The sequence below is a fragment of the Planococcus citri genome, chromosome 5, assembly GCF_950023065.1.
Source record: "Planococcus citri chromosome 5, ihPlaCitr1.1, whole genome shotgun sequence".
In the NCBI taxonomy this organism is placed as follows: domain Eukaryota; kingdom Metazoa; phylum Arthropoda; class Insecta; order Hemiptera; family Pseudococcidae; genus Planococcus; species Planococcus citri.
This window is the reverse complement of record NC_088681.1, coordinates 35,651,120-35,668,447: the sequence shown is the minus strand read 5'-3', so window position 1 is coordinate 35,668,447 and position 17,328 is coordinate 35,651,120. Positions and strand designations below refer to the sequence as shown.

The 17,328-nt window shown below is 37.1% G+C and overlaps 2 protein-coding genes across 3 annotated transcripts in view; both read right to left on the bottom strand.

The window, feature by feature from the left end:
• Positions 1 to 17,328, bottom strand: part of LOC135849053 (discoidin domain-containing receptor 2-like) — a 285,224-nt gene that overhangs the window by 244,767 nt on the left and 23,129 nt on the right. The window lies entirely within an intron of this gene.
• On the bottom strand, positions 2,385 to 9,261 carry LOC135846430 (uncharacterized). 2 transcript variants are annotated; one of them, XM_065365521.1, is made up of 3 exons: positions 9,146 to 9,261; positions 8,921 to 9,027; positions 2,385 to 6,411 (listed from the first exon to the last, which is right to left on the bottom strand). In XM_065365521.1, the coding sequence occupies exons 2-3, from the start codon at positions 8,943 to 8,945 to the stop codon at positions 3,401 to 3,403; spliced, it is 3,036 nt and encodes a 1,011-aa protein (XP_065221593.1). In that variant the 5' UTR covers positions 8,946 to 9,027; positions 9,146 to 9,261; the 3' UTR covers positions 2,385 to 3,400. The 2 variants fall into 2 exon arrangements, with proteins under 2 accessions (XP_065221593.1, XP_065221592.1); XM_065365520.1 differs by lacking the exons at positions 8,921 to 9,027; positions 9,146 to 9,261 and adding an exon at positions 6,509 to 6,737.

The window sequence follows — 17,328 nt, the reverse complement described above, 5'->3', positions numbered from 1 at the left end:
TTAACGAGTCGATTGCGGTAACGATTTCCCCAACCGTTCTGGAACCTCCAGCGGATTTTCGATTTTTCCAGTTTTCGAAAAAACCTTCTGAATATAGTATACCTAGGGTGAAAATGAAGTTTAGCGCCCATAAACTCGGATTTATCGTATTGCAGCTCTTTCTATCAATTTAGGCATGCATAATCAAAATATTTTTGTGCCGGTTCAAACCCAAAATTTTCTCCAGTGGTTATTTTGGAAAAAAAAATGCAAAAATGTGCACAAAAAAGTCTGAAATTTGGTATGTAATCATTAAATATGTAGTTTGAGGGTGGAGAATATAGACCACAACATAATTTTTAGCTGCCCAAATAAATTTTCATGCTTATTGGAAAAATTTTAAAATTCTGAAAAAATTAAAAATTGCACTGGAGTTTCCAGAATGATCAACGATATTAGTTTTATGTGTGAAAATTTGGCAAAAGATGATGGATAAAAATTGTACAAAAAAGTGTTCAAAACATATTAAAATAGGTAAATGTGACTAAACAACCAAAAAAGTACTGAAATTGACTCCTAAAAACATCAAAAAGTGATGAATTTTCAACAAAATTTTAAAGATGATGATGATAATAATTATTAGTAATTTTCATCATGTTTGCCTACTGAAAACATACCTACATTTTTTCCTGATAAAAAGTGTACTTAAATCATTGAAAAGTGTCAACTTTGAATTTTCAAAAATTGTCTTTGATTATGGGAGTTCACAATCTGCTCTTTCTGAAAATCGGTTCTTGTTCAAATAAAAAATAGAAATCTCAAGAGGTTCCTGTCTTTTTTTTTTTAAATTCAAATTTTAATTTAAAAATGCACCAAGTAATTGCAAGTAGAAAAATAAAATATTTTTAATTTCTTGTGAAATATTTGCAATATAATGATAGAAATTTCTGCCATAAATACATAGGTAGGTACTTATTATAAACATAGGTACGATTCGAATGATATAAGGCCTTCAGTCTCGAATTTGTACCTATCTATTAACGAGAAGATTATTACCTACATACATTATGCATTTATTTTCATGTTAGAAAAAAGAGGAGATGCCTTATTGCATTTTGACAAAGATTATTGTCCAATTTTTCACCAACCCGTCTTATCACAGTCCAAATTGTTGAAGAATTCAATCTATTCGCAGTAGTTCCAACCAAAGGGATCTATTTCATTTAAACCTTTGCAATGAAACCAATTTAGTTTTCCTTCAAAATTGACGTGAAATTCCCAAAAGTCTACGAAAGGACCTTCAGTGTGGTAGTATGTATATTCTTACCTTAAGTATAAGATGGTACCTACCTACTCTATCTGTTGGTTCAACTTCCGCCAATGGCAAATTTAAAAAGATCGATATAACCATAATACAGATACGAAGACGTAGATAGGTAAGTATAGAGGTACTAGGTATACTGTGCAAGAGGCGAAATGTAACACGAAAAAGCGAACTATGTATGTGAGCGTTTCATGTATCATTAAGTCCTGATATTTACGTCGAAGATAACGTAAAACGAGCGTCAAATTCGTAAGAGTTGAGTAAATAATTGCATAAGTAGTAATACTGGCAAATATAGAACGTTTTCTTGCACTCCTACCATAAGAATGTATAATTAAAAGGTATATTAACGCCGTTACGGAAAATAGGTTATTTACGTAAACCTCGTTCTTATATATATGACGTTGGATCTTCCTCATATAGACGAAATTTAATCACGAAGCTATTTCACTCGTTTTATCCCCTGATGGTGCTACTGTTCGTATGTACCATGTAACCACTTTTTTCCTTCTCTTTATATCGAGCAACGTATCTCTACCTACCTATAGCACACTTGGAATGGTATCCTTCTATGCATCATTTCAAACGAACACTTTCTTGCTTTGTTTACTGATGTAAATTTTCATTAAGAAAAATACCATGCTTGATATGTATGAGTAGGTACCTATGTACTATACAGTAGCTTGGGATAGCTCCGATACTTATCCTGATCATAATTTCGCTCTCTCTGATATTATACATAGTCACCTGAGTACTCGTATAATACCATGTTTTATTCATGTATGTAGGTATACCTATGTAAGTATTACATTTTCTTCACTTATTTAATTACTCGATAATAACATTCATAACGACGTGGTTATACACACAAAACAACACAAAAATATGTAACTAAGGTACCACAACCACAAGATATTTAGCACTTTCTCAAGTTATTACCACAAACAATTTATTTTTGCAAAGGCAGTAATATGAGAGAATATTGAATTTCTAACCAAAATTATGTGTAGGTACTTAATCTTTGAATGGCATAACGCTAAATTTTTTTTCTGTTATCGTTCAATTAACATAGCAAACAAAATTGTTATTCCAAGACATCTATTTTTTTGTCAACGTATACGAAAAAAAAGGTACAAAAGTTGTCCCTTTGTGAATAAAAGCATTTGCAAGTATACTTGCCTATCTACCATTTACGAATAAACAATCCACTTTCTGTTATTTTAAAAGCAATATATAGTTAGGCATACTTTTTTTTTCTCTGGATGGAAAACTTTATTAACGAATCCTAAACCAATTATATTATGGAAATTCATTTCAAAAAAACACGACACTGACAAAAAAATTTCACTGCTATTAAACAGCTCCAGGTATTAAATGCCTCGTATTTGACAACACTTACAAAAAAATAAACATACGGTATTAAAACTGAACAAGCTTATTTAAATCGTAAGAGGCTTTCCTTTTTTTCACTCGTATTTTTTTTTTCATTTTTTTATTATAGCTATATTTTGTTTTACAAAGTTTGTTTATTTTCTTTTGCTTAAAAAAAAGTAGAAATAATTGTTATAGGTACATAGATACAAGTAGGAAGGTACCTTCTATTTCCCATTCATTGTTTCATCAACACCTCAATTGTTCCTTGAATTTCTATATTACTTATGGTACCTATGTCGCGAAATGATGCTAAGTAGAAATAATTGTTATAGGTACATAGATACAAGTAGGAAGGTACCTTCTATTTCCCATTCATTGTTTCATCAACACCTCAATTGTTCCTTGAATTTCTATATTACTTATGGTACCTATGTCGCGAAATGATGCTGACCTTTTTGTATGGTACCAAATTGATGGAATTTCATCCTAATACCTATATGAATAAAGGTAGATTACGAAACACAGTCCAAGGATTTTGACAGAATTCAGTGGAGACTTTCATTTTGAGTTATGTCATCCAAAAATTTTTAGCTTAAGAGATGCCCTGAAAAAGCGATATGGATCATCAAAGAGAAAAAAATTTTCAGAAAAATCGTAAGTTTTTTTGGTTTATAGCCCTTGCGCAACCTGTTACGGTAAACTTAGTTCATTGGTTTCGGCTCTTCAGGAAGAAATATTATAACAACATTGATAAACTTTGGCAATAGGAGCCCACAATTCTAGAATCCTATCGAATGTGGAAGTTTTCAATGAGTTGTTCCAAACAGTCATGATATTGTAAGTATTCTCCTGGAGAATATCTGTTCTGCAAGTGTTGAACAAAATATTCAGTGTTGTTTTCAAATAAGGAAAGTAAGTTGATACATTGGTGCTTTTCGCTGATCTTACGAGAATACCAGTCATATTAATTTCCAATCTAGATTTAAATTCTAGATACGAGTAAGCTCCATCAAGATGCATCCTATTTTCAATTATGGCAACTAGATTGTCAATTTTCGGTTCAACAATGATTTTAAGCCATTTATGGAATAACTTCATTTTTATTTCAAAATTGGGTAGGCGCATCTGGAACGTCGCGGACGTATCAGTAATTTGTAGAGAATTTTTCTGCGCGGTCACGTATCCCATGAAAGATAGGAGAGAGAGTGTTGTGTGGAGGTCTTGTTCAGTAAATTCATCTGTGATGGTAGTATTACGAATGAAATCGTAAATACGATTTAATGCCTCTGTATTTATATCTTTGATGGCGTTCACTGGCATTGGAATCGTAAGTCCATCATAAAGCTTCGACATAGCGTGATTGAATTTTGCGAATCGGAATAATTTCCAGTAGTGATAAATCGAGGATGTGCGAAACCAATAGTCATCCAGTATAGCTTCATTTATAAACTCAACCAAAGATAACACATTGAATATTGAAACCGCATTTTCACCATAAGAAGAGTACCCATCATAATAGTTCATTACTTGATCAACGATGTGATCTTCGTCCATAAAAATTTCATATCTTGGTGAATATTCCGGATCTTCGGCTAATTCGAGCATCGCCTCCATTTCCTGTTTGGTGATTCCATAGAAATTACTGAAATTGCTCGGCTCAATGGTATTAATATGTTCTATGGAACCTGCCTCCCAATTCGACAGTCCGGCCAATTCGGCTATTCTAATGATCCCGGTTAGTACGGCTCGTTCTAAGTAAATGTTTGTTTTTACGGACGCGATTAGGAAACTGCGGTAAAATTTCAGAAGATTCTCTAGGTCCACAATTTGTTTATCAAATTGTGGCAAAACAAGACGATTTATAAAATTATCGTATTCGTCGATCAGTATCACGACTTTTTTTTTATGAAATTTGAACAACAGTTCAGATAGAAAACTAATGCTATCAATGATTTCTTCGTCATCGATTTGTCTCTCTAGAATTTTTTGGAATCGTTGTGTAATATTTAGAGCATTTAAACCCAAGGGAGTCCCCGGGTGATCATTATAAATCTTCCTGTATGGAGACACTGAATATGCATGTTTTTCGAAAATTTCCGCGATTTCGTATTTAACATCGCTTATACTCGTACGTGAGCCAACAGCTACAAAATCGATATGAATTACGGGATATTTTCCCAAGTGTTCTGAAATATCAACCGGAAAATTGGAAATCATCGGTGGTGGATCAACACTGACGCTAATGAGGTCACTTCTTAAAGGGACGATTACACCATTTGTGAAATAATTATAGGCGAAAGTTGTGTTCAAATCCTGAATGCTGCCATCCGTGGCCATTGGTATTTCTAGAAACATCTGAATCATTTTCAAATTCATAGTCTTACCCCAACGTCTGGCCGCGGTAATGACAAGTACCTTTGCATGAGATTGTATAATTTCAAGAATCAATCCAGACTTATCGGCATAAAAATGGCTTTCTCTAATGAAATCATCAAAAGTAGATGATCCGATAAAAATTGATCCAGCCCTGTCTGCAGCTCCTTTTGGTGGTGGAACCTTTTTGCATATCTGTGCCTGGTGATGACTTTGCCTTCGTTGTATCCCTTCAGGTATTGTTGGGTTTGCTTCATTCCGAGTTTGCTGTTTGGTAAACTTTTCATGTTTTGGTGAATATTTCGGATCTTTGGCCAATTTAAGCATCTCCTCCTTTTCCAGTTTGGTGATTCCATAAAAATTATCAAAATCATTTAGCTCCATGATGTTGGAAAATACAGAACTACACTCCGAGTTCAATAATCCAGTCAATTCGGCTACTCGAGTGGTCCCAGTAAGTACGGCTCGTGTTGAGTAAAATGTGTTTGATTTAACAGAAGCGATCAGGAAATTACCATAAAATGTCAGAAGTTTTTTGTGGTCAAATTGTGTTGAGATAAGTTGGTTTATAAAGTGATCGTATTCGTCGATCAGTATCACGACTTTTGTTCTATTATGAAATTCGAATAATAGTTTGGACAAAAAACAAATGCTACGAATTAATTCATATTCGTTGACTTGTCCCTTTGTAATGTTGTCAAATTTCTCTATAATGGTCAGAGCATTGCAACCCAAGATAGTCCCCGATTGTTCCTTATAAATCTTCTTGTATGGAAGCAGTGAATATTCATGTACGTTGAAAATTTCCGCGATTTTGGATCTAACGCTGTTTACATTCGGGTCAACATTTGCAAAATCGATATGAATAACGGGATATTTTCCTAAGTGCTCCGAAATATCAACCGGAAAGTTGGAAATCATCGGTGGGGGATCGACACTGACGTTCATATGATCTCTGCCTGATGGGACGACTACCCCATTTGCGAAATAATTGTACGCAAATGTTGAGTTTAACTCAAAAATGCTGCCATTCTCGGCTACCGGTATCTCTAAGAACGTCTGAATCATCTTCAAATTCATAGTCTTACCACAACGTTGGGCCGCGGTAATGAGAATAACCTTGGCCTTGGAGTGTATAATTTCACGAATCAATCCGGAATTATCGGTATAAAAATTGTTTCTTCGAATGAATTCTTTAAAAGCAGATGCACCGACAAAAATCGCTCTGTCTTCGCCTGTAATTTCCATGGTTTGCGGTAGAACCTTTTTGCATATTCGTGCCTGGAGATGTGTTAGCGAAGATGTTTCAGGAATTATTTGGTTTGCTTCATTCAGAGTTGGCTGTGGAGTGACTGTAACATCTGGAAAAGTATTAAGAAAATTGATATGCTAATAAATGGCTGTTCGCATGGCATCTACACATTAATTAAATAAATATATGTATCTAGATCTACCAACCTGTGTCAGACCAATATAGAAGAATAAAAAAATACACAAATACTTTTTTGGATATCATTTTAGAATTGAAATAAAGCTATAGGTAGGTATACGAATATCGAGCATACGAATTATTATTAGGTAGGTAACCGGAGTAACTGGGTAAAACCAATGTCGGTACCGGTTGTACAAGATTAAATCAATGAACCAATCACGTAGGTCGGTAGGTACCTAAGTACCTATTTTACCATCATGAATACAAGTACCTACTCATTTCAATGAACAGTTATCGTGTTTTTAACGTATTTATCAAGATCAAAGGAATGCGTTAATTAATGTCTAATAAATTATCATTTTAACTAGATATGTACCTAGGCATGTAGTACATAGTTATTTGAATATGCTTTAGATCACGTGAACATTTCAAGAGCCACGAAAATTTTCATTAAATTTTTGTTTTCAACGATGGATAGATCTAATCGAAACTTTCTAGGTAGATAGTGCTTACTTCAAATGAGATACACTGTCGCACCCTTTCCCACCCAACTTCCCATATTTGGGACCATATCAACGCGAGGACCAACACTAATGAGTGAATCTTTGAAATCCTTGAAACAATAAAAATCCCTGAACTTCTTTATTTAAACTGTAGTTATGGTACCTATTCAAACTCTTATTCAACCACAAAATTATTCTAGTCATAAGTAGACTTAAAATGTTTGATGACTTTTTGACTATTTAATCAAAAAACTATTATACCTACTATCTGAGAATTTTGATGAAAAAACATTACAACTTTTCTTCAACTCGCTAAAAATTGATGCTCTCTGATAATTTTGATGAAAACCAGAATTTTCGGACAATTTTAGCAAAAACAGTTTTTTGAGCAATCTTATGGCAAGAACAGGACCGTTTGACAATTTTGGAAAAAATTGTCCCCTTTTGACAATTTTACCAGAAATGGACACTTTTTGAAGTAGTCTTACCCCAATGTCTGGCCTACTCTTAACGGTCCAAAAATAGCTGTGACGAATGAACTCTTCAAAACTAGATGCCCCGACAAAAATTGGCCCGGCCAGGCCTGCTATTGGTACTTGTATCCCATTCTTTTTACATGTCTGAGTGCGGGGATGTTAGGGAAGATGTCCCTGAAGAATTTCTCTCGGGTGTTGACGTTCTTAAGTTTGGGGGTACTGATTTGCAACTACAAATAAAATTGATGGGTTGATTTTGGTGACTACACATAGTAGGGTGACAATGAAATAGGTACACAGGGAAAAAATTTTTGCATAATTTTTTTTACAGTACACCTGAAAAATGTGCTATGAGGTATCAAAAAATGATCCCCAAAGTTTCATCCCTCAAACTTGATTTTAACCTGTGTCGCAATAGCTTCAAAGTTTAGAACGTCACGTCCGAGCGTGACCTTACAAGTCTCACGGTGACGCGTGGTGGAGAAATTATCGAGTACACGCTACATGTACGAAGTGCAATAGAGTAATGATACACTGTATTTTTTTTTTGTCACAAACTAACTCCAAAACAGGTTGTTAAATTATATTTTGTAAGAAAACCCCAATTTTTATATTTTATTTGCAAAAAGTTCAAAAGGTTACAAAGTTATAAAATTCACTTATTATACTTATTCAATATTTTTTCAGTCACTGTCCGTGTCTGATAACGGCAATGGCTGTTAATTACCTACCTTATGAAAATCTGGTTTTCATTAATAAAGTCATGTTCATTCAATGGAGTTAGTTTCTAGCTAGGATATAAGGTAAATGATGGCCATTGGACATGTATGGTGAATGAAGAAATATTGAATAAGTATAATAAATGAATTTTATATCATTGTAACCTTTTGGTATAGAGAAACATACAGCAATGAGGACAGAATTGCGTTGATATACCTATACCTATAAATTTTTTCCCAAAACGGAATACAATTTTCAAAAATGTGTTTTTTTGTAGAAAATATAATTTAACAACTGTTTTTGAGTTAGCTTGTGACGAAAAAAAACAACATCGAATTATCAACAAAAAAAATACAGCATAAATTGTTACTCTACATATTGCACTTCATACATGTAGCGTGTACTCGACAATTTCTCCACCACGCGTCACCATGAGACTCGTAAGGTCGCGCTCGGACATGACGTTCCAAACTTTGGAGCCATTGCAACACGGGTTAAAAAACTTTGGGAATCATTTTTTGATACCTCATAGCACATTTTTCAGATGTGCTGCATTCAAAAATTCGAAATTTTATTTTCATTGTCACCCTAAAGCATAGTACGAGTTACTAATTAGGTATAGAACAGAGCTATAATTTTTGAGGAAATACCATCAAAACATGACATGATGCAAAAACTAGTTAAATTTGGAATACAAATCATTTAAAACTAACTCTTGCTGAAGAAAAATTATACTTGCCATCAAAGATATGTAAGCAAATCATACCAAATCATCAATTTGGTTTCAGACCAGGCCATTCAACAATTGATCAAGTTCATCGAGTAATCAACAAAATTGATAAAGACCTAGAAGAACAAAGAATAAACAAACCTTACCTCTTGTTATCGAAAGTGTCACAATTAAGGTTACATGTTATTTTCGTTTCATTATTTTATTAGTTTCATTACAAATAGTAACCAGTACCTATTCATTAAGATTTGATAACATTTGGCTAAGGGAGCTCACAACTTTAGAATTTTTTCGAACCAGGAACATTTCAGTGATTTATTCCAAACACTCATGATAAATTGTCAATACTTCGCTGAAGAGTATCTGCTGGTTTGCAAGTGTCGAACAAAATATTCAACATTGTTTGTAGATAATAACGGCTGATAGGCAGATGACCGTAATAACCAATTATATCGAATGATCGAACATTTAAAACGATAAAACTCTAAAATTTGACTAGATTTGAGAAATTAAAATAACACATATAACGTAACCATGTTTATTACATAAACGTACAACGAATAATAAAGTACAGAGAAATTTACAAGTTCAACTTATAGAATAAAGCTGAAGTCAAAGCTATTTACAGTTTATAACGTTAAAGGTAACATAACTAATAAATAACGTTAAGCTACCTAATAACGTATACGACTACCTACTCAACTTCTATTGGTAATTACCAGCAGTGTTACCCAAAAAGCGCAACACGCCTCCAAATTGGAATTTATAGGGATCTAGAAATTAACAATTTCACGTAGCTTTTTGGAGGTGTTGGCAACACTGAATCGAACTAACACGTAACGCACAAACTTCGCATCAAGCGAACAAAATTCGCAAAACGTAAACATCGATCGATAATGATTAAAATTTAGCTTTTCTCTAATTAAACTCAAATAAATAATTAATTAAAATACATTTGAATAAAAATACAATAAAATACGGTTAAAATAGACCATTAAAATATAATAAAACAAGTTCGGTTCAACGTACATCGTACTACGATCAGTACGTACAAGTGGAACGTGACCACCGGAAAATTTCAACTAGGATACAACCGAACATACAAGGTAAAATACACGATAAAATAAATAGAATAATTAATTAAAACAATAAAATAAGAGACCTAAACACTGGGTATAGCGCTAAGTCGACGACGAAAAAAATTCTACACGACAAATCACAAGAAATTCACGAATATTGGCGACTGAATCACCGAACAACAAACTCAATGATCGAATAAATGATGGAAACAGTCGACCAATTTCTTTCCGGCCAGAGGTTTCGTGAAACCATCGGCGATATTGATTTTGCCGTCGACTTTTACGATATCAATCTCGCGATTGGACCACGCATTACGCGTATTATGATAACTCAACTTAATATGTCGCGATTTCGATGTTTCAGGTGTCTTGGCCATACCAGCGGCGGCGGTCGAATCGCATAACAACAACGTTGGGGGCAATGGAAAGCCCAGTACGTACAACAAGTTACGCATAGCACGAATTTCGCAGACAGAATGCGACAACGCAACGTACTCAGATTCGCCGGAGGAAACCGCTACGCAACTCTGCTTTTTAGCCCGCCAAACAACTGGGCAACCGAACAGAAAAAGAATAAAGCCCGACGTGGACTTGTAATCGGCTGTATAACCGGCGAGATCAGCGTCGACGAATGCGGTAAGTAACTTAGGCTCGCAAGCCGCAAACCGTAATCGAAAGTTCAGGGTACCTTTCAAATAAGTTAAAACCCTGTTACAGGCGATGATCAACTTAGACGAAGGCTTCGTCTGATAGCGTGAAAGAAAATTCACCGCGAACGCTATGTCCAGTCGGCTCCAAGACGCTACATAGAGCAACGAACCAATCATTGACCTCACTTGGAACTCTAACGACAAATCAACGTTGGCTTTCTGAAAGCCAAAATCTTCGAAGGGTGACGGCGACGTATCAGCGTCATCCAAATTAAACCTAGTCAACAACGACTCGATGTAATCGATCTGATCGATCGTGCAACACTCTTCGGTACGTATAAAATTGACTCCGAGGTATTTCTTGACCTGACCTAGGTCTTTAATATCGAAATTTTTACTCAACAGGTCGATTACCTTCGCGATGAGATCATTGTCCCAGCCGGTGATCCAAAGATCATCGACGTATATCGCCAACACACATCTCAGAGAGTCACCTTCAAAAATAAAGATCGTAGCGTCGAACACGGTGGCGGTAAGGCCGATCTTTTTCAATATTCGAGATAATTCATTATACCATGTAACTGGTGATATTCTTAGCCCGTAGAGAGCACGTAAAAGACGCCAGACCGGATTTTTGAGCTTCCCACGATAATAGAAGCCTTTTGGGACTCGGACGAACACCGCGTAGGGTAGCTTCCCATACAGAAAAGCACCCTTGATGTCTACGTGGCGAATCTGCCATCCGTATTTAATTGCCAGCGCCAACAGCGCCTTGATTGTGTCCGAGCGGACGACTGGAGAATACACATCGAACTGTTCGAAGACTCGACCTTCCTGATAACCCAAGACGACGAGCCGAGCCTTGTAAGTTTTCGGATCTTTCTTTCGAAAAACCCAACGAACACCTAACACTTTAACTCCCGCAGGTTCCTCTACCAGTTCGTAGGTGTTCATAGGTTCGAGATTAGACAGTTCTTCGTTCATCGCTACACGCCAAAATTCACGCTCAGGCCCAGAATTCGCCTCCTCGAACGTCAACTCCGTATCGCCCGTCGCTAGCATCGCCGACTCCGTTGGAACACACTCATGCTCTTCGATGTACCGGTCCTCATTCACTACCCAATTCACCAAATCACCGTATTTGGTTCGTTCGTCGATCCGAACGTGCGTGAAGACGTCCGTCGTGTCGTCCTCGATGTTCAACAACTTGTAACCGGTCTCCGTATATCCGACCACCACAAAAGTCGCTCGACGAATTCTCTCATCTAATTTCTTCCTCTGCTCGGGGTGTACGAACACCTTCGCTTGACTACCAAACACTCTCACGAACTCGTACGTAGTCTTTTTTCCGCGCCACAACGTATACGGAGTTTCACCGTCACTCAATACTCTCGAGGGTAAGTGGTTTAACAAATAATTCGCTGCTTCGACCGCGAAGCACCAATATTTCTGAGGCATTCGTGCCTCGAAAAGTAGGGTGCGGGTTTTGTCCATCAATGTACGGTTATATCTTTCGACTTTGCCGTTATGTTGATGTACGAAGGCTTCTGCACATTGTAACGTAATACCTCTCTCGTTGCAGATTCTCGAAAACACACCTTTAATAAATTCCCACGCGTTATCGCAGCGTACAAACGCAATACGCAGATTCTGAATGGCTTCAGCGCGTTTGACGTAATCGTCGAAGCAGTTACCAACTTCGCTTCGGTTCGCCATTATGTACGAGACATTAAAATGGCTACGATCATCCAAGAAATTTAATACGTACAAATCTCCTTCAACAGACGGAGGTAATGGACCGATCACGTCGGTATGAATTAATTCTAAATTTCGACTAACAACGTTTCTCGTTTCATTACAGGGGTTCCTGCATAACTTAGCCTTCGCACACACGTCGCAGTTGGTCATTGTAAGACCGGAGTTCGATGGAAGATCCTTTATCTGCGCTAAAACTTTATCGCTCGGGTGCCCAAGTCGCCTATGCCACAGCTTCGCCTCCTCGGACACCGTCATAGCGCTCTCAACAACATCACGAACAAAATTGAATCGAACCTCATTCAGCCCAAGTTCACTTCTCACCGCTCGTACCACAAAAGACCCTTCCGGATCGTATAAATCAATTTCCGCCGCGTAATTGATACTCCATCCGACTGTACGAAGTCGCTCGGTCGACAATAAATTAGAGGTAAATTGACAAGAATATTTTACATTGTACATATGGTAACTGCGACCATTTAGACGTAGGTTCACCGTACCTACGCGGGTAACGGTGACAAATTGACCCTCGAACGCAGTGGTCACTAATTCATGCGTTTCTTCCGACTCAACAAAATACCTAACGTCATTTATGAAATGATTCGTAGCGCCAGAATCAAGAACCCAGACCAACTCACTCTCATTCGCCGAACGCTCACACACAGCACCGTTACTCTCGACCGCCATCATCGCCGTTGATTTTAGATCCGGCCTCTTACTCGTCTCCTTTAACTTCGGACAAATGACACTAATATGACCGTATTCAGCGCAATTAAAACATTGCGTCTTTATAATGTCGCCTCCACGATAACGACGATCAGGACGCTCGCCTCCTGAACCATTCGCACTTCCTTGACCACCACCACGATACCCGTTACTACCGCGACCGCCACGACCGCCGCGCCATTGACCACCTGAACCGCCATTACCCCTACCTCGGTAATTAGGACTATGCCTAGGCCCATTAGGATTACGATTAAAATTAACATAGTTACCATTATTACTATTCACAGGTTGACTCGCATAGCACGAACGTGCAAAATGACCCGGACGACCGCAACGATGACATGATGGCTTTGTCTCGACCGTTTGAAACGCCGACGACTTTACCACCGGACCGGAACCTGACGCCGAAGCTGCAGGAGTACTCGACGATTCGCTCAACTTGTAAGCAGCCACAATTATCTCTCGAATATCATCCGCCGACGAACCCTTTTGAAGCGCACCCGTAATCGTACCACGTAGAGAATTGCCTCTGAGATCGTTAGGCAAACCATTCGACAGCCACACTGATTCGTCCTCGTTCAGATCGTTACACTGTTTACGTATCGAATCCGCATAGTCTTCGACCTTTTTAAAATCGGCCAATCGAATCGCAGCAAGGGCGGTCTTCATTTGACAGATCTGGGCCTTGGTACTCTGAGCCCATCTGTCCTTCATTGACTGCACAAAGTCGTACGGCGTACTACCGGAAATCAACGAGATCGTATTGTGCTCGACATGAAGACCCAATATCTCCATGGCTCGGTTTTGTTCGTCGGGAGTACCGCGTTCACCCTCGACTTCGCTTAACGTATGAAACAGACCCATAGCCTTTAAGCGCAGGCATATTTTCCGGAACCAGGGTTCAAAGTCCTTTCCGTTGAACAGTAATGAATTTTCCACGTGAGGCTGCTGGTATATAATCGTAGGCGGTGGAGCCATCTCGTCTTCTTCTTTATCTCGTGACGAGCCTGGGTTGTCGTCTAACGCTTTCTGCTCGTTGTACAATTTAGTCGCTCGTTCCTTGAATTTCACCAAGTCGCCTTTATCAAGCTTGGTAAGATCTATTCCTTTGGACTCAGCCAACGAATGAAGGAATTCGTTAAATGCCTGCTGTCTTGTTTCAGGCATACGTATCGAACACGTCGGAGCTAGGCTTGGTAGTGACCTTTTGTAACTCGTAGCACAACTCGTAAAACAACGTAAAACTTAGTTTTCTCGGTTTTCTCGCCTCCTGGCGCAGAAAATAAAACTCTCCAAACTCCAACAAAATCGCAAAGTACAACTCGGAGGTCACTTACCAGCCCAACACCTTACTCGATCAACACGTGCATACGTTCAGCCATTAGGCTACTCGATAAAAAGTTCATTAACAACGTAAATCGAACCACGCTCTGCTACCATGATAGGCAGATGACCGTAATAACCAATTATATCGAATGATCGAACATTTAAAACGATAAAACTCTAAAATTTGACTAGATTTGAGAAATTAAAATAACACATATAACGTAACCATGTTTATTACATAAACGTACAACGAATAATAAAGTACAGAGAAATTTACAAGTTCAACTTATAGAATAAAGCTGAAGTCAAAGCTATTTACAGTTTATAACGTTAAAGGTAACATAACTAATAAATAACGTTAAGCTACCTACTAACGTATACGACTACCTACTCAACTTCTATTGGTAATTACCAGCAGTGTTACCCAAAAAGCGCAACAACGGCAATGTGGTTGTGTTTGTGTTTTTTGGCAGATTCCATGAGTATGAGTACTTATGTATAGTCATTCTGCAAAAACTTCTTCGTTTAGTTCAGTTCCGTCACACATGCTTCTTACAATTTTCGTGACTATAGGTTTATGTGATTTTTGGTTTAACGATAATGCTTAATTATTGTTTGAATAGCGCTTGTTTCATTTCTAAATTGTTGGACAGACGCATCTGGGAACTTCGGAAGCGAGCCCATATTCTGAGAGTTTTTCTGCATAGTTTCCAAAAATTGCTAACTGTAGATGACTCAACCCAGTAAGAATTCAATCGAACGTAAGTTATAAATTTAGCCAATTTGGTGATTCCATAAAAATTATTGAAATTATTCGGCTCAATAATGTGACAGCGTGTAATGGAACCTCCATCCCAATTCGATAGTCCGGTTAATTCCACTACTCTTATGATCCCGGTTAGTACGGCTGGTTTTGAGTAAATACATATTGTTTCAACGTTCAAGGGAAGTGACCAGGATACTGCGGTAAAATGTCAGAAAATTCTCTTGGTGTATTCTTTAGTTGTCATTGTATGTAGTAAAACAAGCTGGTTTATAAAATGATGGTGTTCATCGATCAATACCTCAACATGTTTGTGGGAAATTCGTATAACAATTCTGACAGAAAAGGAATGCTACGAATTAATTCATCTCTATTTGTTATTTGTCCCTTTGTAGTTTTGCTGAATTCCTATAGATGAAATAGTCAGAGCACATGGAACTGAAAGAGAGTCCCAGGTTGATCATCAGAAGTCTTCTTGTATGGAAGCAGTAAATAAATATTCATTTATCTTTTGAAAATGTCAACGATTTTGAATTTAAGGCCGTCTATACACGGGTGAAGTTGGGTAAAATCTATAATGTAGTTGGTATTACAGGATATTTTCTCAAGTGCTCCAAAATATTATCTGAAAAACTTGAAATTACCGGTTTCGGATCAATGCGAACGTTCATATCATCACTGATTGAAGAGATTTCATCATTTGCGATATATATGTAGTTGTTAAGGAATGTTGAGGTTAAACCAAAATGCTCCCATCCTCATCTATTGGTATTTCTAAAAACGTCTGAATCATGTTCAAATTCATACTCTGACCCCAACGTCTGACCGCAGTGATGGCAAAAATTGTCAATAATCTGGGTATTATAGCTTGTATAATTTCAGACTTATGGGCATAAAAATTGCTGTCTCGAATAAAGACTCCAAAATTAGATGCTCCGACAAAAATAGGTCCGGCCTCGCCTGCAACTCCTATTTTTTGAGGAGGAATCTTTTTGCATATCTGAATGTTGTAATGGTGCCAAGATCTGACACATTGGTATCAAATTTTGGCACTTTTTCGCATGGAAAACGTCCTGAGTGCTAAAAGTGCCCACAGGGGATGTGTTGGCGAAAACGATCCTAAAGAATCTTGAAATTTACGTTTGTTGTATTTCTTCAGATAATGTTGGGTTTATTTCATTTGAAGTTGGTCGTGCAGTAGCTGAAACAGTAAGAAAAGTAGGTATTTATTTGAAACCAGGTAGGAAAAGAAAATTTATAGGCTGAGTATCTACACATAATCAAATACCTACAAATAGAACAAATGTTGAATTAAATAAAGTATACGTATCTACCAACCTGTGTCAGACCAATGTAGAAGAATAAAAAAACATGCGAATGTGTTTGGTCATTAGTTAGAATTGAAATAAGCTACCTAGGTATATAAGTACGAATATCGAGCGTAAGAAATATTACTAACCGGAGTAACTGGCTAAAACCAATATCGATATGGCACTGGGTTTACAAGATTCAATCATTAAATCAATCACGAAGGCACTTATTGATTCTACATTTTATATGCTCTACATCACGTAGACATTTCAAAAACTACGAAGATTTTCATTAAATTTTTATCGATAATAGATCTAATCGAAACATTCTAGAGTAAATAGTGTTTAGTTCAAATAAGATATAAGCTATTGCATTTTTTCCCACCTAGCGATCTTCAACATTTCAGTGGTTCTCAAGTTGAATTTTTCTATTTCAAAGTTTTCAAGTCATGTTACGAAAATTATGACTAGAATAATTTTACAATAGAAAAAAACCTTTGGATATAAAAAAATTTAAAAATTTCATAACTTCATAAGGTATTCCAAAGATGGGTCAGTTGTTGTCCAAACGTTGATGTCTACTGTCCCGGATAAAGGGAGTGGAACTTAGAAGGATGTAATGTTGCAGAACTAATTGAACCTAAAATTGGATTACTTACGAGTTACGAGATTATTGTGTTAAATTGTAGAGATTAGTCAAGACTCAGATCCCCTCCCCCCATCATAAAAATTGTCTATAACGAGGTGAGATCTTGCTAGAATTCCACTTCCAATATTTGGGACCGTGTGTCAACGTGAGAACAAAAAC

Bases quoted from the DNA above. Each gene is read 5' to 3' on its own strand.
- LOC135846430 (XM_065365520.1), bottom strand. From the start codon at position 6,566: ATGATATCCAAAAAAGTATTTGTGTATTTTTTTATTCTTCTATATTGG. The intron at 6,412-6,508 runs GTTGGTAGATCT...ATACTTTTCCAG, and splicing joins TCTATATTGGTCTGACACAG to ATGTTACAGTCACTCCACAG.